The sequence below is a fragment of the Drosophila subpulchrella genome, unplaced genomic scaffold (assembly GCF_014743375.2).
Source record: "Drosophila subpulchrella strain 33 F10 #4 breed RU33 unplaced genomic scaffold, RU_Dsub_v1.1 Primary Assembly Seq52, whole genome shotgun sequence".
NCBI lineage: Eukaryota > Metazoa > Arthropoda > Insecta > Diptera > Drosophilidae > Drosophila > Drosophila subpulchrella.
Window position 1 is genome coordinate 1,103,210 of NW_023665689.1, and position 22,325 is coordinate 1,125,534.

General features: G+C 39.8%; 1 protein-coding gene across 3 annotated transcripts in view; it reads right to left on the bottom strand.

Annotated features, from left to right (window-relative positions):
* Positions 1-8,215: 8,215 nt before the first annotated feature.
* The window catches only part of LOC119562488 (double-strand-break repair protein rad21 homolog), a 38,565-nt gene continuing 24,455 nt past the window's right edge, over positions 8,216-22,325 (bottom strand). The window contains exons 4-8 of one of the 3 annotated variants that reach the window (XM_037875692.1): positions 22,092-22,271; positions 21,768-22,023; positions 20,963-21,713; positions 17,241-17,402; positions 8,216-8,434 (exon numbers count right to left, since the gene is read on the bottom strand). In XM_037875692.1, coding sequence (XP_037731620.1) covers positions 8,309-8,434; positions 17,241-17,402; positions 20,963-21,713; positions 21,768-22,023; positions 22,092-22,271 — 1,475 coding nt within the window. In that variant the 3' untranslated portion in view covers positions 8,216-8,308. Of the gene's footprint in view, positions 8,435-17,240; positions 17,403-20,962; positions 21,714-21,767; positions 22,024-22,091; positions 22,272-22,325 lie in introns of those variants that run through there. The other 2 variants (XM_037875693.1, XM_037875694.1) reach the window with 2 other exon arrangements.

Here is a 22,325-nt window from a genome sequence, read left to right on the forward strand (position 1 = left end):
GCAGTGAGTCGACTTGCATTGCTGCAAACTATGCCCCTTGCGCAAACAGTTGAGGCAAAGGTGCAACTTCTTTGCTTCTCTATATCGAAGATTCGGACTCAAATTTAAAAATCGAGAACACTTTGGCAAATAATGATCCCGTGCATCGCAAAATAAGCATGTCAAATGATTTGAGTTAGTAGCAGATGCAATAAGTGTATTTTGGTTATATTTGTGCAAGTTTTTTCCCACCTGCTGGCCTGGTGTTTGAGTTACCAAGGCTTGATCCAAGTTTTCCATCATCCTGCACCTCTTTTCCAAAAACGATTCCATAGCATCCCAGGTAGACAGCTCAGTGATTGACAAATCCTCTTCCCATTTTTCCCGCGTCCTCTGATCCAGTTTCCGAGTGACGATGTGAATTAAAAGTCCATCCAAAATTTGTTGCGTATTGGCCAGGGTTCGAATTGCTCGCAGATGCGAATTCATGCAATCGCTCAGCTCCCGAAGACCTTTCGAAGATCCCTTCTCGACACCCTTTAAACCGAATATTGCCTGTACATGTGCCTGAAAGTGTAAAACTTTATTATCAAATCGATTAACCAGCAAATTCATAGCCTTTTTAAAATTCGCATTCGAGGGTTCGAGCGAGCGTATGGTTTCCAGAGCCACGCCGCCCAAACTCGAACGCAAATATTGTAATTTTTCAATGTCGCTTAGCTCATCATCATTTCCGATGACCGTAGTGAAAGTCGCAAGAAAATCCGGCCACTCAGAGTAGGATCCATGAAAACGAGCAATTTCCAAATTTGGCAACCGAGGCTTCCTAGATCGAAAAGAAAGATCCGCATTATTAGTGATGTCAATAGATGTTGAATTTGCAGCGGTTGAAGCCGGCAATTGTGACTTGCGATGAGCCGCCAAGCCTCGGTTTAGTTTCGCCTTCACATCCATGAAGACTTCAGCAAATTCAATCCGATGGTCGCTTGAGATCTCTGCAAAATCCAGTCTTTCCAACGATGTCTGCGCATAATCAAATGCCTGGTTTAAAGAATTGATCCATTCCATTCGCGCCAGCAAATCAGCTTCGTCAAACTGATTAACCGCATCAGCGTTTAAATAACATTTCATCGAGCTCATTTGCCGCGAAATAGATTGGGCTTTGACTCGGTAGTAGTCGACGTCACTTGTGGATTCATTTTGAGCCCGAACCGAGTTTTCCGTATCAGACATTTTTCAATTACGAGAATGGAAAAAAATGAAATGAAAATGAAATAAAATAAAATGTCCGACCGCGTTAGAGGCACAAAATACCGTATACCCTTTGCCGCGAAAACGTGAAGGTTAACAAGCGTCGCCGAGATGCAACGGAACCTTTATCTTGGTTGTTGTTGTTCTTGTCGATAAATTGCCTGCCTAGCAACAGCGGATTATGTAACTGGCAAACGAATGTATGTATGGCTATATGTACATATATATATGTAATATGCGCTATTAACAAAGATTAAATGCAATTCACTTTGTTAAGAATTATTTGCACAACACAGTTTTGGTGTTTTTCACAGCGCAAAATGTACAAAAAATCCAACGGCCGGCTGTGCACTTTTATATGCACATATGTATGTATGTATGTTCGTATGTTTGTGACCGAATGCACGAAAACGACAGCGAAACAAAGCGTTTGTTTAAACTATATTAAACAATCGCGAGACCGAGTTGCAGACTCCGATAAAAACTGCTATCACGTCGGGGTCACCAAATGTTTGTGGGGAAGACAACAAATATGCCACCCTTATATTTATAATTAATAACGCACGAATAGGTTATATTAAAATGTATAGCGTTTATTCGGAGCGGCAGACGGACTGTGAATGTATAAAAAGCTTGGCTCCAAGATCTTCATATAGACATATGCAGGCTTACAAAGTAGTTGCTGAATAGATAAGCGACAGCTTTATGGGTATAAGAAAGAAGGCGAAAGATAAGCAGAGAGCTATGCAGGTGCCGTCGTACACCTATGCGCGCATGACTAGGCGCTGGCGATCTGCTCCGAACACCGAGCTTAGGCATCAGAGATCGCACTTCAGTCGAGCGTCGCGCTCGACTAACTAGTTCCCCGCTATCGGTGGTGCTATCGATCGCGAGCCTATGATTAACAATAAACTAAATATGAATGAATAGGATTTGTGCGCCCTTGATTTAGGGCGTTACAAAATTAATCTGCACCACAGCAAGGCAGCATCCGCTGCCCTCCTCATCCGACTGGCAACAGGCAAAATAGACGTAGTCCTCATTCAAGAGCCATGGATTGTTGGTAACAACATCTGTGGCTTATCAACCCCCCCATACAAGCTATTTTACACCAAGGGTAAGGCTAAAGCCAGAGCCTGCATTCTTACCAAGACACACATTAACGCTTATCTTATTCCACAGTTTAGCGAAGGCGACCTCACCACGGTCAGACTGGAGCTAAACGAACACACCCAAAACACCATAGCATCATTCTATCTGGCTCACGACTAAGACGGGCCACTACCAAACACTCCAACACAACAACTCATACATGCACACTCTTCTGAGGAACTCATCCATAACTCTAGACTGTTCTCCCGCCGAGAACATTTCTAATCTAAGATTAACCATCTGGGGATACTACAAAAATCTCCTCAATAGATACTTACATGCTCCACCGACGCACGTACTCAGCGGTCAAGAACTAGAAAACCTAGTTAATACTTTCACTGAGGTGAGGTCATAAAAAGGGCTTGCCCAAGCAGAACAGTCAAAGCAAAGCACAAACCGCCATGGTGGAGCACAACCCTGCCGAACCTTAAAAGAGAGTGTAGAACTTCCTTCAATAGAGCTAAATACAACAATAGCGAATCTTCCTGGAACTTATACCATACAAAGCTAAGCCTATACAAAAAGAAAATAAGAATATCCAAACGAAGAGCATGGGCTAATTTCTGTAGTAGCATAGAATCTACTGCGGGGGCATCCAGACCCAGAAGAGTTTTAACAAAGTCTCCAGCAACCATTGGCTACCTAAAAACCAATGCTGACAGCTGGACAGAAAACAGTCAGGAAACCCTTGAAATCCTGTTAGACACCCATTTCCCTAAAAACACCCAAGCAGTGGAGGACCTCTACATACGGGAGAACCTTGACGACCAGAGCATAGGCAACATCTCAAGCCCTGACCGCATGAAGTGGGCTATTAACTCTTTTAAGCCCTTCAAATCCCCCGGCCCGGACAGGTTCTTCCCGGCCCAGCTACAACGGACACTAGATATATCCCTACTCTGGCTGACAGCCATCTTCCACGACTGCCTTGTTCTAAACCACATTCCAACAAGGTGGCTGGACGTTAAGGTAATTTTTATACCGAAAGCCGGCAAAGGACTTCCGCCCGATAAGTCTCTCTTCCTTCTTGTTGAAGAACCTGGAAAGGCTAATTGACAGTCATATCAGGCTAACCATCACAAACCTACTCCCTGACGCACAGCACGCGTACCGTAAAGGCAGATCAATATTCTCTAATATCTCTAATATTTAGTATACAGAGAGGAATACTCTCTGGCAGCGTTTCTAGACATAGAAGGCGCCTTCAACAACGTCACCCCAACGGCTATTACTGGCGCTCTGACTGAACTGGACATTGAGCGGCCCATAGTGGGACTCATACACACCATGCTTACCAGCACAGTATTGTACTCCACCAGAAATGTCATCAGAGGAACCCCACAAGGGGGTGTATGGGTTATAGTGGTCAACAAAGTACTATCACTTCTAGAAGAGGCGGGCACTAAAGTGGTAGCCTACGCGGATGACGTGGTTATCCTACTGCAGGGTAAGTTTCCGCAAACTCTCTGCAATCTAATGGAGACAGCCCTATCCACCCTCTTAAGGTGGACAGCTGACTGTGAACTGGGAGTTAGCCCAAAAAAGACCGAACTAGTTTTTTTTACAAGAAAGTATAAGAAACCAAGTCGAACTCTCCCAAAACTACACCAAAACTTAGCAATCAAGCAAAGTACTTAGGTGTCATCCTTGACAAAAAGCTCCACTGGACAGACAACATCCTAGATCGCACACGCAAAGCGGCCATAGCTATCTTCGCTTGTAAAAAAGCCGTAGGGAGGGAGTGGGGTTTCTCCCCCATGATAGTTCACTGGCTATACACTGCAATAGTCAGGCCCATTCTCCTCTACGGAAACATCGTATGGTGGCATTCCCTAGAAAAGAATTGTAACCTCAGGATCCTTCACAAGATCCAAAGAAGCGCAGAACTCTACATCAGTGTGGCGCTCCGCACCACCGCCACTGAAGCACACAATTCTCGACCTCCAACCCCTGGACCTACTTGCCAAAAGTTGGGCATCTGCAACAGAGCTGAGGCTCCGCGAAGCAGCGGCATGGACAACAGGCTCTACGGGTCACTTCAGTATCCTAACAAACCATATATCCATACCACATAGTACAGACGTTCCACCCATAGTCAACTCCGAAAGAAGATAGAAGATCTTCATACCCACCCGTACAGACTGGGACAACCTCCCACACCAATTCGGAAACGCCGTCAACATATACACAGACGGCTCCAAGCTTAACTCCCAAACAGGTGGGGGAGTCTTCTCTCCCGAACTAGACATAAAAGCCTCATTCCGCCTATCAGACCACTATAGTGTTTTCCAAGCGGAAGTCATGGCAATTCAGGAAGCCATGTCCCACCTGGACACATCAGAACATCACGAAATAGACATTTTCATCTTTTCCGATAGTCAAGCAGCCCTCAGGGCCCTCGACTCCTACACAACAAACTCAAAAACTATCTCTGAATGCCGCAAATCTCTTTACGAGATGGCCACTCGTCTGAGAATCAACCTCATCTGGGTGCCTGGACACCGAAATATTGGGGCAACTGCATAGCAGACGAGCTAGCAAAACAAGGGACAACCGCTAACATCCTTCGCGATAAGGACACGGTGGGTATTCCCTTGGCTACCTGCAAGCTCCATCTCAGGCAGAGACTGTACACCCTCTCCAACAACCGTTGGAACTCAATCTCAACATGCCACTATTCTAGACTCACGTGGCCAAATTATAACTCGAAAAGACGGAAGAGGGAAGACATCTCCACTATCCTAAATGCCCTTACGGGCCACTGTCTTATAGTGACTACAACCGCAGCTACAAACAGATAGACGAAGAGGAGAGCATCGAACACCTCCTATGCTTCTGCCCAGCGCATAACCTAATGCGCTTTCAAACCCTAGGAAACTACACACTTACGAATCTTGCGGCCATTCAAGGCGTAAACATTGAAAAACACTTATGTTTCCTAGGAAGAACCAACTACTTCTCGAAAACAAATAACCCATGAGCTATGGAAAAGGATCTGCACAGAGATCACGTGGTATCACAAGGGCCCAGTGTGGCCTACCAACCACTCCTACCTAACCTAACCTAACCTAAATTGAAATGTAACTTTATCTTAATATTTCTGTGATTAAAAAAACATTTAAGGGTTATATTTCAGTATTTGTGCCACAGCCATTCACTTAGAAGCTGTTCGTGACTTAGCTTCCCCTGCATTTTTAGCAGACCTAAAAAGATTTAAATCCAGAAGAGGGAAATGTACTAATATATATTAGGATAATGGTACTAATTTCGTAGGTGCTGCTCGGAAGTTGAATGAAGAATTTCTAGAAGCCATTAAACATAATAGTTGTGTATCTTCGGAAATTAAAAACGATAGATTTCATTGGCATTTTATCCCGCCTGCAGGACCTCACTTCGGAAGCAGTGTTAAATTGAAGACCCTTATATACTACGGGGGATATTGAAGATATTTATGTTCTAACACCCGGTCACTTTGTAATAGGTAGACCACCATTAGATGTGGTTGAGTCAATCCAAGACAGTGAAAAAATTGGTACCCTCAATAGGTGGAAACTGAGGACGGGTTTCACAGCAAATGTTTTGTTTCATACTTTTAAGTTTAATTTCGTTTGTCACCAGAGAGAGAGACATTTATATGCCAAATCCCCGTGGATCCCCGCTCGAAGGACTTAATTCGTAATTCTGAAATATTTAAAATATGATCTATACCGGAGTATAAGATAATATGATAAAAACTAATAAAGAAATTATAATTATTTTCCCAATAATTATCCAATCGTTACGGTAGAAGCTATATGATAGTCTTAAGAATTTTAAAAAATTGAATCTTAATTCTGAAATGTTAAAAAATGGTATATACCGGAGAAGAAGGTAATATGATCAAAACAAGAAAGGAAGCTTACATCGGTAAGTCGAAGTTTTTATACCCTTGCAGGTCCTTCTTGTGGGAGCAGTGTATACACAGAGCCTTCCGACTTTTAAAAAATTAAAAATAATCATAGAAATATCAAGATAATGTGAAATTCCAATTTACTATCGTATATTACCGAAAACGAAATAGAAGGATTTTTGTATTTTTTGACAAGTAGTCCAAACGGGTAAAAAACGAGCATGATTACGCTTAGTACTCTCCTCTTCTAGTATTTATCTGCTGATTTTAGTGCTGACATTTTGGGCTTGACCACATACGTCAGGACCTGGCATTCAACATAGTCCCAGCACTTTTTGGTGATACTCGTTCAAGGCGGCGAGGCACCTGGTAGGGGTGTCGTCGCCGTTCTCTATCTTGCGCATCACTTTCAATAAGTTTGAAGTCTATCGTCACATCTCGAATGCTCCTTCTGCGTGAAATTTTTCACTATGCTTACGAGTTATACCATATCGCTCTCCGAAGCGGCAGACTCAAGCAAATCGTCGACAAATGTGTTTGTGCATATAGCCGCTATAGTGCGTTCGCGCGACGCATCTCCGCTTCTCCACAGGAACATCTGGGACCCTTGGTCTTCAGGTCGCACCCGTACTTTTGCAACGGCTACTTTGCATTTACGAAATCGTCGAAGCACGCCTATTAGCGACACCAGTATGACTGGTCCTTTCAGCAAAGCATGGTTGAGGGACATTCCGTTGACTTAGGGCGCGGCGTCTCATACTAGCCTGATTTTTTTCTTATATGGGTTGTTAACAGTGAAAACTGGAAGATTCCAGGAGCTCGAGGTGGGAACTATCTTCTCTCGAACTAGCTGCCGGATGTATACTTGCTCCAGAAAGCTTTTAATGCTCTCAATTAGGAAGTGGCGGAGAGCGTGATCCTTCAGACATCGTTAGCGTCCTAGAGTCCATTTTGTCGTATCACCAGAGCAGTACGGTTGCCAGAGCTTAGCTTCGGTATCGATGGTTACTTCGATCTAAGGGGCTTCAAGACAAACAATAAAGTTTTCCGATTTGTCCCAATCGGATATCTTGCATTTTGCACTATAAATTTGGTGGGACGAACGTACAATATCTCTGGGCTAGTCGCGTCGTTTAAGTAGCGCGTAAAACGGTCGAAAACAGTTCGTTACAACATAATTTAATAGTAATAACAAGAAAAGACTGCTATGACTTTGATTTAATATAAACTGTTTTAATTAATTCTTGGGAAACCTATGGAGGTCCCACGTCAAAATTTGTAGGGTTCAACAAGGATTATGTTTAGAACATTATACAAATTTTTTATAAAAATTAAAAATGCCGATTTGCAGAAAACCGCGATTGAATTTTTTTTTTAAGTTTGGACTATAATTTGTTTGGAAACTGTCACGGGAGTTATTTTTATCTGAAAGGTTGGCAAAAATAATAATTAAGGAGAATTTTTTTTATTTTTTACACCATGTAATTTAAAGTTATACACAATCTTAACAAAAAAAAGGCATCGCCATATCTTTGCTTCTGTCAAATGGAAAATTTTTTTTAATATTTTTAAAATCCTGTATAAATGGTATAATATCGTGATAAAAATATGAAACCGTTTTGAGACCATAATGAAAATCTCCATACGTTTCACAAAGAAACACTCATAAATCAAAACAAAATCTCATTTCAAAATATTTTAAAATGTGGGCGCCAGACAGACTTTAGCGTTGTAGAAGTTAAAGTGTGCGTGGCACATTCGGATATCAAACTAAGCTAAGGAAACTGAATCTTAAATCTCTCTATCTCTTATAGTTTCCTGGATCTCATCGTACACCAGGATAGATGGACTTCGCAAGTGCTCCTGATCAATAATAAATATACTTTATTTTATACTCTACTCTGTACTTCAAGTAGCAATGCTATATTCTTAAAAAAATCCAAATTAAAATAAACATTATGTTTTTTTATATATTTATATTACAAATAAGTTAGAGATATGAGTTAAGACAGATTTACATTTCAGCAGTGCTTATTATTAAATTTTTGGGTTCTCAAACGTGGGTCCTCGGGTAATATTAATATCTGCATAGGGAGCAGATTGAGCAATGTGGAGCACCTTAAATTTCTTTAGCACAAGAAGGGAGTAAAACTTTTGAGCCGCCTGAAAGAAAAATAATTATAATTATTTTCTAAAAGATATATGAAATCAAAAGTATTGAATAAAATAGACCTAAAAATAACTGGAAGATCGATCAGTCGGTTTAAGCTAGAATTATAAAAATCCGAAGTACGGAAACATTGCGAAGGTGCTGAATTGGTACAATAGCCTTGTTTTTTTATTCTTGCTTCATGACTTTAAGTCAGCGCTCGGCAGCCTCCCATGATGCCGGTATGGCGATAAAATTCTGCTTGTTCTCTGCCGCCACTCGTACAGTTTAAACTAGCGGTTGGCACACGCACATTATTCAGCCGCCCCGTGCAAATTACTCCTACAAATAAGGACAAAAATGCCATTGTAATGTGTGCCGACCGCGGTTTTCAGGCTATTAATTTTTTTTAATTGATCCTTCTAATTTAAACACATACTCAGCCAGCCGTTCCTTTTCCAAACACATCAGCGTTGCCTGCCGCAGTTAGAAAAGCGAGACCACCAAGATCGATTCGGCATAAGAAAGGCAAAGATGATCTTATTCCTAGCAAAACCAAAGAAGATACTGGAGGAGGTCTACGACACCAACAAGCTGTTGGGATCAACGACAGGACTCCAGATACAGCATTTTTTATCGTAATATGTTACAACGGTACTGTCTGTTAAAAGATAGAATACCAAACTTTGTCCTTTCAAGCACACAGAATTTTCAACATTGCATAATTAATTACTAATCATGAAGGAGAAAAACGGATTGTGCCTAAACAAAAGTTTTTTCTAGCCACAGGTTTCTATTCTACGATATTTCGGCACCAAACCCGATGGAAAAACAAAGCCACGCAAAACAAACTGGAACCAATTTGGTAAGATTGTTGTTCGGTAAGAATGATAAGGGTACGCTCTGGACAAGGAAGTAATGACCCCATATTATTCTAGCACATACCTTCAAAAATACATATTTTTTTACCTGCCATGATACCAAAGAGAGTACCGAAAGTGGTAAACGTGTTAAAATTAAAGATTTAGAAAGCATCCGATAAACGCGAACTACTGACCATGCAAGCTCTTTTTAACATATAGCATTAGTTATTCATTACTTTTAAAATAATACTGCAATTGATACAGTTATTGTCATGTACAGTGGTGTCACAGAAATCTCATCCTACCAAATTTTCCCCGATAAGCAAATCTCTGTGTTACAGAAACCGGCTCAGAAATAGGTAGACAAATTAAAACTAACCAATAACAAGAAGGGAAGCTACGTTCGGCAAGCCGAAGTTACTATACCCTTGCAGGTCGTTCATTGGGAGAATTGTATGTACCGAGCTTTCCGATTTTTAAATAAAGAAGAGTAATTTGCGGTATTTTCTATTTAGTATATTGTAATATTTTTTCGTTTGAATAGACCTACTGCTTCTCAGCGGGCTAGAAACCGATTGGTAAGAAATCGGGCCAATAGGCAGAGTACGCAGAGATGGAGAGGGAAGAAAATTCAGAAGCTTAGCTTAGGCGAAGGGAAAATATCGTGAATTCTAAAGTACGCGCAGATGAGCGCGCCAGAAACTCGGCGTCGTTCTGAAAGGCGGCTAAATAGGGAAGTCAGAAATATAGAGAGTTATACATCTCTATGCTCTATACTAAACAGAGAAGTTCGAGCAGTTGAGCATGATTAGGATGCTGCAAGCCGTAGGGTGAAGCTTTTGAATCCTGATCCTGAATCCTAAAGCGAATAAATTCTCTAAAGCGAATAAATAGAGAAATCCGAGAGGATAAAGATACTTCAAGCCGTAGGGAGTCGGTTGAAACCTGTTGAGCACAGGAAAAATCAACTTAGGATCGCTTATTCGGAAGAGCGCTGCTACAGCGAGAAAAACACTAGCTCGACAAAGTGCTCCTATAGCTCGACTATCGATTTAATTAGAAATATAATCTAAAGAGTTAGTCAGTATGTAAGCCTTATTAAAAATAGGGAAGCAGAAAAATCCATCGGAATTCAAGCCGATGTCAGGATATACTACTTAGTAAATCTCATAAACATAGGCCCAGTATAAAACCAACTGAATTGGAAGTTCTTATAGCAAGTTTTAATAGAAAAGTAAAGCTTGGCACCGATCACGTTTGCTTTTGTTACAAGGTATTGTGGTTCCCCAAGCCTATTTGGAAGAACATTGCGATATCAAGGAAGAGATTTACCAGAATACAAGCCAGTTTACATGACATGACATGGATATTAGAGACCATTTGGCCCTCAATATTTACCGAATCTATTCGGTACTTAGTGAATGCCGAGCTTTATAGCGTATTGTGTTTACTGACAAGTGGATCTCTGATTTAAATTGAAAATTTTGTTTCTCAAGACCAGGTGAGCCTCAGTTACAAGGAATTTTCTGAAGAGGACATTTCCAAAAATTCAATTTAATGCTTATAATAAACACATTATTTCTAAATAACGCAATTAAGGCATTCGTTAAAAGCTGAAGTATCTTGGTTACAAGTTTATTTTGGCAGAAATATCAGCTCAGGAGGCCTTTTGTTGTTGTCTGGGATTGGCTTTGTTAGAAACTAGCAATAGATTCGTTCATATAAACACTTTTCCTCAAAAACAATGACCTTCAAGCCTATTCCAAAAGATGCATCAGATTTCTACTGACATCTTTGAGAAAGGATTGCTAGACAGTTACAAACCAAACCTTTTTTTTAGCCGATTTGGCTGCAAATTATGAGTCCGTGGGAGAACTCGTCAAGGTGCAAATAATAACAGTGAAGCTGAAGAATGAAAATTTGATTTAAGATGTTTATTTCGAGCTTCGCGATTAAAGTGGTTTTATTAGAGAATGAAATAAGCCGAGTACTATATGGTGTAGCACCGTTAATATTAACACAGATAGGCCTTATTATTTAAAACTATTAGTAACTCTATAATCTCTGTGGAGAGACAGAGTTAGAATTAATACAAAGTTATTAGAGAGAACAAGAAGAAACGCAATAGTCGAGTTTTTCGACCATCAGATACCCGCCGTTCTGTTTCAACTTTCAAATCAAATAAAATTTAAAAGGCATTTCATTAGCGCGGCACAACCACACAGGCCGGCTTCATGGCGCCTATCGGACGATAGCGTTACTACAGACCATTCCAAAGCCGCGGCATGACCATGTAAAATCATGTTAAACTTAGTCATAACAGACGGGCAGACGGTCATGTCTGGATCGACTCGGCTAGTGATCTTGATCAAGAAAGAGTAAGGTGAACTTGTTTCTAAAATGAAAATCTTTATTTATTCATCTTTAGCCTATCTTGGACGTTGATGCACTATGGTCAGTACAAACAAGTGGCCCTACGACACCAAGCAAAGCTTGTTACGCGCGGAGCCCATCACCGGACAAAGAAAAGGACAATGTAACAATAGACAATTACAAATACAGGTCAATATACGAATAGACAAAATACATCAAGTAAAACTAATTAGTTACTAGGGAGGATAGTATTATTGATTTAAAGATAGGAAGTGAGTCAGTAGTAGATATTAGATGATATAGTCTATTATAATCATTGCAAAGTACTCTAAAAGGTTCATGCATTGCGTAATTAGAGATACAGTGATTTAATACTAAAGGAATATAGTTTCTAGTGAATCTATTTGGCACATTAAAATGCAGGCGACCCAGTAACTCGGGACTCACTACATCACCATGAATAAGATTTCTAATAAACGTAATACCAAGCATAGTTCTACGGTTAGCTAACGTTGGTAAGTTAATTAGAAGTAGTCTACTAGAGTAGGATGGTAGTATTAGGCTTGTATCCCAGTTAAGTCTCCGTAAGGCAAATATTAAGAAGTTTTTTTGCACAGACTCAATCCGGTCTATATGCACCCCATATTGGGGACTCCAAACAGGAGCGCAGTACTCAAGAATTGGTCGGACTAATGAAATAAACAAGGTCTTTGTGACATAGGGATCATCGAATTCCTTCGACCACCTTTTGATAAATGCAAGCACGCCCCTGGCTTTATTTACCATAGTAGTAATGTGATCGGAAAATTTAAGTCTAGGATCCATGTAGACTCCAAGGTCGTCAGTATGCGTTATCCTATCTAACGCACAACCACTCAAAGTATACGTTGAGTAGTGGGGGCTGACACGAAAAAAGGTCATTAGTTTACACTTAGAACCATTTAAATTCAATTCATTATCCATGCACCATGTTTGAAATGCATTTAGATCCGATTGTAAAGGTAAACTTTGTGCGGGGTCATTATATTGCAGGCACAACTTAAAGTCATCTGCGTACATAAGAACCCGTGACTTCGTTAAGACTAATGGAAGGTCATTTATAAATAATGTAAACAGGAGCGGACCAAGATGACTTCCTTGTGGTACACCGGAAGTAACTCGGATTAGGGATGACAAAGAGTTTTTAAAAATGACCCTTTGAGTCCTATCATTCAAATAACTTAAAATCCACCTAAGAAGATCACCCAATTTCCGGACTAAAATCGGGTGATTTACAGAATCAAACGCCTTACTAAAATCAGTGTAGACCACATCAGTCTGACGATTCTTTCTAAAACCTCCTATAACAAATGAAGTAAACTCCAAAAGGTTGGTTGTCGTTGACCTACGTTTTATAAATCCGTGTGGACAAGAGGAAATAAGGGACCTACAACTGTGTTGTAAATGAGGCGTAATAATGTTCTCAAAGAGCTTCGGTATTGCTGATAGCTTTGAAATACCTCTGTAATTACATGCGTTCAATTTACTCCCTTTTTTATGAAGCGGGATAACAAACGATTCCTTCCATCTGTGTGGGAAATCGGATGTTTCTAAAGACAAAGTAAACAGTTTGTGCAATGGTCTACACAAAGTCTCAGCGCAATACCTAAGCACACATCCAGGGACTCCGTCAGGACCCGGAGAGTAGACTGGTTTGACCCTTTGCAAATCTAAAAGAAGTGAGCTTTTACTTATAACAGGACAACAAATAAAGTTTGATTTAGGAATGACATATGGGTAAGACTGATCTGGAGGACTTGATGTTGAATAGGTGGTTTGAAAAAACTGTGCAAAAAGATCGGCTATGGCTTGATCAGTGCTAGCAGCCGAATTTTCAAATTTAAGTGATGATGGGTAACTAGAAGATTTACGCTTTGTGTTAACAAAATTATAAAACTGTTTTGGATCCAGTGTAAACTGGGTCTTGCAACGAGCTAAATAGTTTTTTATAACACTGGGCGTTAAGCACGGTGAAATCAGACCGAGCACTTAAGTATCGGGAAAAGGCAGCTTGTGAACCTGAAGCTCTAAACTTTTTGTAGAGTCTAGACTTTACATTTTTAAGTCGTGCCAGCTCTTTGTTAAACCACGGAGGTTGGTTTGAAATTTTAGGATAATACGTAGGAACGCATGTATCAAAAACTTCGTTTAATATGTTATAAAATATATTAACCGCTTCATTTATATTAGTACTTAAGTACAGATTGGACCAATCCGAGCAAGCTATAAGGCTATTAATGAGTGCAAAGTTCGCTCTACGAAAGCAGGGGATGCGTTTAGCTATTTTTTCAGATACTTCATACACTTTTGTACCCGTGTCAATAGTCAGCTCTAGCGTTGGGTGATAAGGGTCTTCTGGTAAAGTAATTGCAGAGGTTCTAGCTATGCAGACACAATCTGGACTGGAAACAAAGCATAGATCCAGTAATCGTCCTAAGAAATTTAATACATGGTTTACTTGAGACAATGAAATATCAAGCAAACCGTCAAGAAAATCATGCTGCGTTGAAGGTAACAATATATTTGAGGTTTCGACGGTGGACCATGTCGCCCTAGGTATATTAAAGTCACCTAAAACTATTAACTGATCCCTATCTGATAGTTTACTTGAAATAAACTGGATATCGGACAGATGATTCGCATATGTCGGGAATTCCGATGATGGCGGAATATATGAACATGTTATGTATATAGAAATACCCGGAAGGGATAGTTTTATACACAGAAATTCAATGTCATTTATTTCGTCGGACGTTATTACTTCAGACGTTAATTCTGAGTCAACTGCAATTAAAACTCCACCTCCACGTCGGGACGGACGATCAAGCCTGTAAGTTGTGTACTTACTTGGAAAAACTTCGGAACTTAGAACTTCCGGTTTTAACCAGGTTTTAGTAAAAACAATAACATGGGAAGACAAGGAAAAACTATCAGTATACAATTTGGTCAACTTACTTTGTAAACCTCTTGTATTCTGATAATAAAGCTGAAGAAAAGAATCTAGTTTTTTGAGATAGATGAGGATGTAGATGTGGATGGCTCTTTAAAGGGATTTCCAACTTCCTTTGAACGAATTTTCTTTTTTTTAGCTTCGTACTTTTTAACAAAAATGCCAACAGGCCAAAAATTGGCTGAGCACATAGTTGCGAAGTGAGCACAGGGAACACCGATCTTAAAAGATGATACTTCCCTAGCATATGGAAAATTAAATCGTTAAATCTTTAGATCATCAATCTGAACTTTGTTACGGATATAGGCCGTAATGTCCAGGGATGAAAGGTCAGGATTTAGCCGAGAAACAAAAATTTGTTTCCGCTGCGGTACACAGGTGACTGTTTTAGGTACCACGCATGTGACAGGTTTTGGTACTACGGCATTTACGGCTGCACTACCAGTTTCATTCGGTACTCCGGACGTTAAGTCAACATGCGGCGTTGGAATTATTAAAGTATTGTTTATAGCAGATTTTTCGGGCGTCTCATGCGGCAAAATCTCGCGTATTTTGCATTCGGAAACCGAATCTTTTTTAGCTTTCGATCTCAGTACCATTTGTGCGGCGGCTGAGATCGACTGCTGTGATGCAGACCCCGGATCGCCAGAGAGAGTTACACTAGCGGCTACCGTGGGTTGTCTATCGACCGCGATCTTTTTACGCTTAGGAGAATCGGGCTCAGATAGCATACGGCTAGTGAGCTGCGACTCAAGCGCCACAAGCAGATCCGTATTTTTACGGCTGTTCCGGATTAGTTCCGTAACAGTGCTTTTTGTAAGCCGCCTTATAGAGAGCGCCTGGGTTTCATAAGCAATGCATTCATCACAATAGTAGCGCAAGCCACTTCTCATGTCGATTGCATCGCGTACCAGGCCCGAATAGCCAAGGCATTTTGCATGAAAAATATTCTCACACGAATGGCACGGAATGCTCTGTTGTCCAGCCGAAATTAACGACTTGCATTTCTTTAAATTGCAGACAGCCATTATCGCGATATTCCGAACCACAGTGCCAAGAGAATAAAGCTACGCAAGTAAAAGAGAGAGTTACAGAGCGGGAGAGAATGAGCGGGAGTAAGTAAGCTGGGGGAGCGTAAGTTTTAGATATTCCAAAAACAAAGTTATAAGCGGGAGTGCGGGAGAGCGGGTAACTACCGTTTAGACACTTACCGCTCCAAACTGCGTTTGGAAGAAAAGAAGAAGGCAATTAGAAAAAAAAACAATAACAACAAACAATGCACAGAGATTAGACGTGCAAACTAATTTTGTTAATTTAAACACAAAACAATCACTATGCACTCGCGAAGCGAACGGATGTTGTTAGGGACATAAAAAGTTATATAGACGTATGAAAATATGAATTAAACCCCGATGGTTTATGGACAATAAGAACAAAAATTCGGAGCGCAAGACAAAAACACGACCGTTCACTGAAAGAGTAAGAGTATTTCATCCTCTTTAAAATAATCCTCTTCCGATAAAATACACTTATGCCAACGTTTTTTCCAATCCTCGAAACATGCCAAATAGTCCCTTTCCATCGCCTTCTCTGATTTGTATCTCCTCAATCGACTCGATTCGCGTTCCTCCTAATATTCCTTATTAACACTTTGGCCGGGTTAAAGGAATTCAAGCACCACACCACAAAAACAAAACCTTATTTATTGCCCACAGTAGTATGCACGCAGCAAATCGACTGTTCCCAACATTGCACACAACGCTACAGCGCTACCTAGCCTCGATCCCTTTATTTGCTTATAACATTTTAATGAACTTAATAATAATTGAAATATTCAAAAATGTGGGCGATAGACAGGTTTTAGCGTTATGGGCGATAATGTTCGTGTTTTTGCTGAAATAAACTTGCGCTGCGCTTTATGCCTAAGAATCTGCATGCTAAGTTCCAACATTCTAGTTCTTATACTTTCCGAGATCTCAACGTTGATACGGACAAAGGGAAATGGCTAGATCGACTAGGCTAGAACATCAAGAACATACAAATATACTTTTTTTAGATACTTTATTCTACTCTACAAGTAACGGGTATAATAAACGAAGTAATAAAAATGTTTCCACAAAAATACTGATACAATACAATACAAAAATACTAAAAATCAATCTTTATACCCCTCCCTTCATTCGTCACGATACCCTACAAGGTACTGTTGGAAATAAGATGGTGCCACCTTCATAAGGCACAAAAAAATAAAACACCAAGTACAAAGAACTGTTGCTTAAGATCATATTAATACGTGTATATATTTGTCTGAACTTTCCACAAATCGTTGATATGGCAATTCTAACTCTTGTAAATTGAATAGGTTTTTTAAACACCTCTTTTGTTCTAACGAACAAATTACGCGAATTCTTAATAATTAATATCGACTACATTTATTTCGAATTTTTTACGTGACATCACATGAAAGATTTAATGAGTTCGATCCCTAACCCTACTCGTCACCTTACCTTACACTCCCCTTCCCTTTTTACACTTTTGGAGACAAAAATAGTGGTCGCCTTATGGTTATGTCGATAACCATAAGCGGCATTTTACCTGTTTTCTTGAGTTTCCTAATGTTAGTTGGGAAAGAGCCAAACTATCTTTATCGATAAACTGTGCTCGAACGTCAATAAAAAGTTGTGCGGCTCTCTTATTTAACACACGTTCTTCGAATTGTTCGTCGGTCTCATTTTCCATTTGTTCGTCACTATGACTCTGTAAATAAAGAATGTTCAAAATAATTTTTTATTAGTGGCCACTTTGACTCTGGAAGTAAAGATTTAACAAGGAAGAACACTACAACGCCTCGACTATCATATACCCGTTACTTAGCTAACCAATTTAACTTACTAAATAATGTTTCGATTTAGTCAACAGTTATCAAGTCGATACATATTCACAAAAAAAAAATGTACAGGGAAAATTTTCAAAAATGTAGGGGCACAAACTTTTGGAATTTCGGGCTTCAGAGTGGTTTTGGCACTCGTCTAATGCAAACATGGACTTATTTGGCACTAATATAATCTGAATGTCAAATTAAAATTCTCTAGCTTCAAAAATGTGGGAGCCATAGCGACTGTTTCCGATTTCCCAAACTGCTCCACCTAGCGGCGGACATAAGTTTAATGAATTGTCCGATTTTATAAAATGTTTGAGTGTAAATAAGTATTGATAAGCAGAAAAATCTTTAAGAATTAGCGCACTAGACAAACTTGCGCTGAACCTGAAGGTAAGGAATCAAGCCTTACATACATTTTCCTAGATTACAGCGTGCACACGGACAGACAGATGGTCAGACAGATCCTTGTCAATAGCAAATGGGGAATTGTCTGTAAAATCGACATCCCAAATCTGATTTTGGTGCCAATATTTTTTTGTAATTATACCCGTTACTCGTAGAGTAAAAGGGTATACTATATTCGTCGGACAGTATGTAACAGGCAGAAGGATGCGTTTCCGACCCCATTAAGTATATATATTCTTGATCAGGATCACTAGCCGAGTCGATCTAGCCATGTCCGTCTGTCCGTCTGTCTGTCCGTCCGGATGAACGCTAAGATCTCGGAAACTTTAAGAGCTAGACTATTGAGATTTGGCGTGCAGATTCCTGAGCTTCTTACGCAGCGCAAGTTTGTATCAGCAGAGTGCCACGCCCACTCTAACGCCCACTCTAACGCCCACAAGCCGCCCAAAACTGTGGCTCCTAAAGTTTTGATGCTAGAATAAAAATTGTAACTAAAATGTATTGACCCAAAAAAAGTTTGCCATCAACGCCCACAAACCGCCCACAATCTTCAAAAAATCGTAGATATGAACGCGGACAGCTCGGAAATATCAAAGATAGAGAAATGGGACTTCAGATTTAGATTCCGTAGGCTTGAGCGCAGCGCAAATTTGTTACGCGAATATGCCACGCCCACTCTAACGCCCACAAACCGCCCAAGCCTGTGGCGCCCACAATTTCCATGCTAGAAAATTGTAACTGAAATATATTGGTTTCGTCAATACCTATCGATTGATCCAAAAAAAAACCTTTGCCACGCCCACTCTAACGCCCACAACGCTTAAGTCTGTCTACCGCCGGTAGGTGGCGCATTTCAATCTCACTTTGCTGCTTGCATATCTCCATTTCCCTTTGGTCCCTTTAGCTGAGTAACGGGTATCTGATAGTCGAGGTACTCGACCATAGCGTTCTTCCTTGTTTTTTATGTGGATTTTGATTTCCCTCCCTATAAATAGTTACAAAATAGTAAATAGTAAATAGTCTACAAAGAACATTCAAAATTTCAGTATGGGCCTGGCAAACTTCTTTGGGTCAATCGATAGGTATTAACGGACATGGCTAGATCGACTCGGCTATTAATCCTGATCGGAATCGCTTCCTTCTACCTGTTACATACTTTGCGGCGAATCTAGTATACCCTTTTACTCTACGAGTAACGAGTATAAAAATACCCGAATGATGACCAGTTGTGGTGTATTATTTTCTCTGTGTACCATTTGTCTGCAATAAAACCTCTTCTATCTCACCTTTCCAACAGGGATCCCTTTATTGGTTTGTTTGATTTCAATCACCCTGATATTTCTTAGTCCCCTTCCATTGCCTCACTTGTATAACCACTTCATCTTTCCATGACCTTGTTATTGGACTGTTAGAAATATCATAACAGCAAGCAAGCTTTATATGTAATTCACCGAAGAGACAATTAGATCTTTTATTTGTTTTATATCCGTCTGACGTCACGAGCGTCTTAAACTCTTTTTTTAATGAGTGCATTCCTAATAGACTTCCTCCAAAGCTTAACAGACCTCCTTGGATTACCAATGCGCTTCATAAATTTATATTATGGGCGTGGCAAACTTTTTTTAGTTTAATCGATAGGTATTGACGAGACCAATGCAGTTCAGTTAACATTTTTTTTTCTAGCGTGAAAATTGTGGGTGCCACAGTTTTGGGCGGTCTTAGTGTGGGCGTGGCATGTTCGCATAATGAAATTGCGCTGCGTACAAAGCTGAGATATCTAAATATGATATCTTTGATAGTTTCCAAGATATCAGCGTTCAAACTTACGATTTGTTAAATGGGCGTCAGAGTGGGCGTATCATGTTCACGTACCAAATAACTTGCGCTGTGTACAAAAATAGAGAATCTAAGTCTGAAAGCTCAACCCTCTAGCTCTTATAATTTCCGAGATCAAAGCGTCCAAATGGACAGACGGTAAGACGGATCAAGAATACATATAGTTTATGGAGTCGGAGACGCTTCCTTTTACTTGTGATATACTTTCTAACGAGGGCACAGGCTTGGAAAGTCTAAATGAATGGCTTTAGGTAAAAAACAAGGAAGAACGCTACAGTCGAGTACCTCGACTATCAGATACCCGTTACTCGGCTAAAGGGACCAAAGGGCAATGGAGATATGCAAGCAAAAAAGCGAGATTGAAATGCGCCACCTACCGGCGGTAGACAGATTTAAACGTTATGGGCGTTAGAGTGGGCGTGGAAAATTTTTTTTGGATCAATCGATAGGTATTGACGGGACCAATACAATTCAGTTAAAATTTTTTATCTAGCATAAAAATTGTGGACGCCACAGGCTTCAGCTGTTTGTGGGCGTTAGAGTGGGCGTGGCATATTCGCGTAACACACTTGCGCTGCGTACAAGGATACGGAATCTAAATATGAGATCCCATATATCTAGCTTTGATAGTTTCCGAGATATCCACGTTTATATTTACGATTTTTTGAAGTTTGTGGGCGTTAAAGTGGGCGAGGCAAACTTTTTTTGGGTCAATCGATATGTATTGTTGCGAACAACACATTTCAGTTAAAATTTTTATTCTAACATCAAAACTGTAGGAGCCACAGTTTTGGGCGGTTTGTGGGCGTTAAGGTGGGCGTGGCAATCTGCTGAAACAAACTTGCGCTGCGCAGGAATCTCAGGAATCTGCATGCCTAATCCCAGTATTGTAGCTCTTATAGTTTCCGAGATCTCAGCGTTCATACGGGCAGACGGACAGACGGACATGGCTCAAGAATATATATACTTTATGGGGTCGGAAACGCTTCCTTCTGCCTGTTACATACTTTCCGACGAATCTAGTAGACCCTTTTACTCTACGAGTAACGGGTATAATTACTATGGTTGTCTTATGAGAAGTATCCCAAAAATGACGCCCTCGTGGTTAAATTTTCTTTTATCAAGTGTTTTGTGATCCATATACGATGGGTACATGCATAACCTATACAGCCTTACACTATTTTAATGAACATACCTGACCAACAAAAGTTGGAACATCATAGTTGTTCCATCCTTTTAAAATATTGTTTGTTTTTTTTAAAAATCCAATGTCATTTAATAAAGGCCGTTCAATAGATTCATTTAAAATTGCGCTAATTTGATCTGTAGGTATAATTGGGATATTATCAATCTCGACAATATTTGATTGCTGCGGACTTGTTTGGCCATGATCCAATCCAGCTGGCGTTGAGTCCCCTTGATTAAAATCATCCCCCATGTCATGATTTGTGTTTCTTGGTGTTAATTGCAGTTCATTTATTGATGAAAATTGTTCCATTTCATTTAAGGATAATAAGTCTGGACTTCGCACATTATCAAAAAGAGTTGATTCGTTTTGACAAGCAATACTTTCTTGGTCTTTTGTTGCAATGTCCAAAGAAACGGCAGACAGCCCTAGAGGTTTCTTATCTTCTCTTAAGATTTCAGGGGTCTCTATGCTTTGAATAAGTGAATCTGCTACATGGTCCAAAAACTGATGGGAAGAAAGATCATTTTTACGTTTGCGTCCTTTTTTATTAAAAATAATTAATGAATTTTCGTTTTCTTGAGCATAAAATTCCAATGCAAGAATTTCCATAGGAGCAACACTTGAGAAGTCTTCAAAGAATGTTGAATGTGAAAACAACTGTCTGTTGTAATTAGTAAGTAAGGACCTGGCTGGTATGGATCTTGATGGTAATGAGAAAAGTTTTTCAACGCCTCCGGTTTCTTTCCAATACATTAACCTGAAAATAACGAGTCAGTCCAATATTATACTTATCATAACCTTAAATTTATACCTTTTTGTAGGTGGAGCCAGATCCAGTGTTGTTAATATATCAGAAGTATCTGCCAGTTGAGCCTTCATTTCTTCTCCAGAAATATTTTTGATTTCGTCAATAATAAGTTTTCTCTTACGCTTCGCCTTTGTCACGCCCCTATAAATGGTTGCATCAAGAGGAGCTAATGCAAATCCCTCATCCTCGTTTGGAATAAGAGTTACTTCATTTATTAGCACATTATCAGACACATTGGATGGTTCTGGCAAATTAGTTTCTAATAGATTTATACAAATTTGTTTTAAATATTAGATAAGTGTTTTAATAAATAAATTTAATTCTTACCACCTTTCTCATCAACAACTGAATTTATAAACGATGGGGCAGGCGAAGGAATGTTATTACAATTATTAATGTCATCTTCGTCAGAATCATCTGCAATGATTACGTCTGAAGGTTTTTTAACAATCTGCTCGACTGGTTGAGAAGGTTCTCCAAAAAGGTCATCTTCAAAAAGTTCTGGTTCTAAAAAAAAACAAGGAAAAGAAAGTTCAGTTTGGGAATGTGTTGTGAAAATAA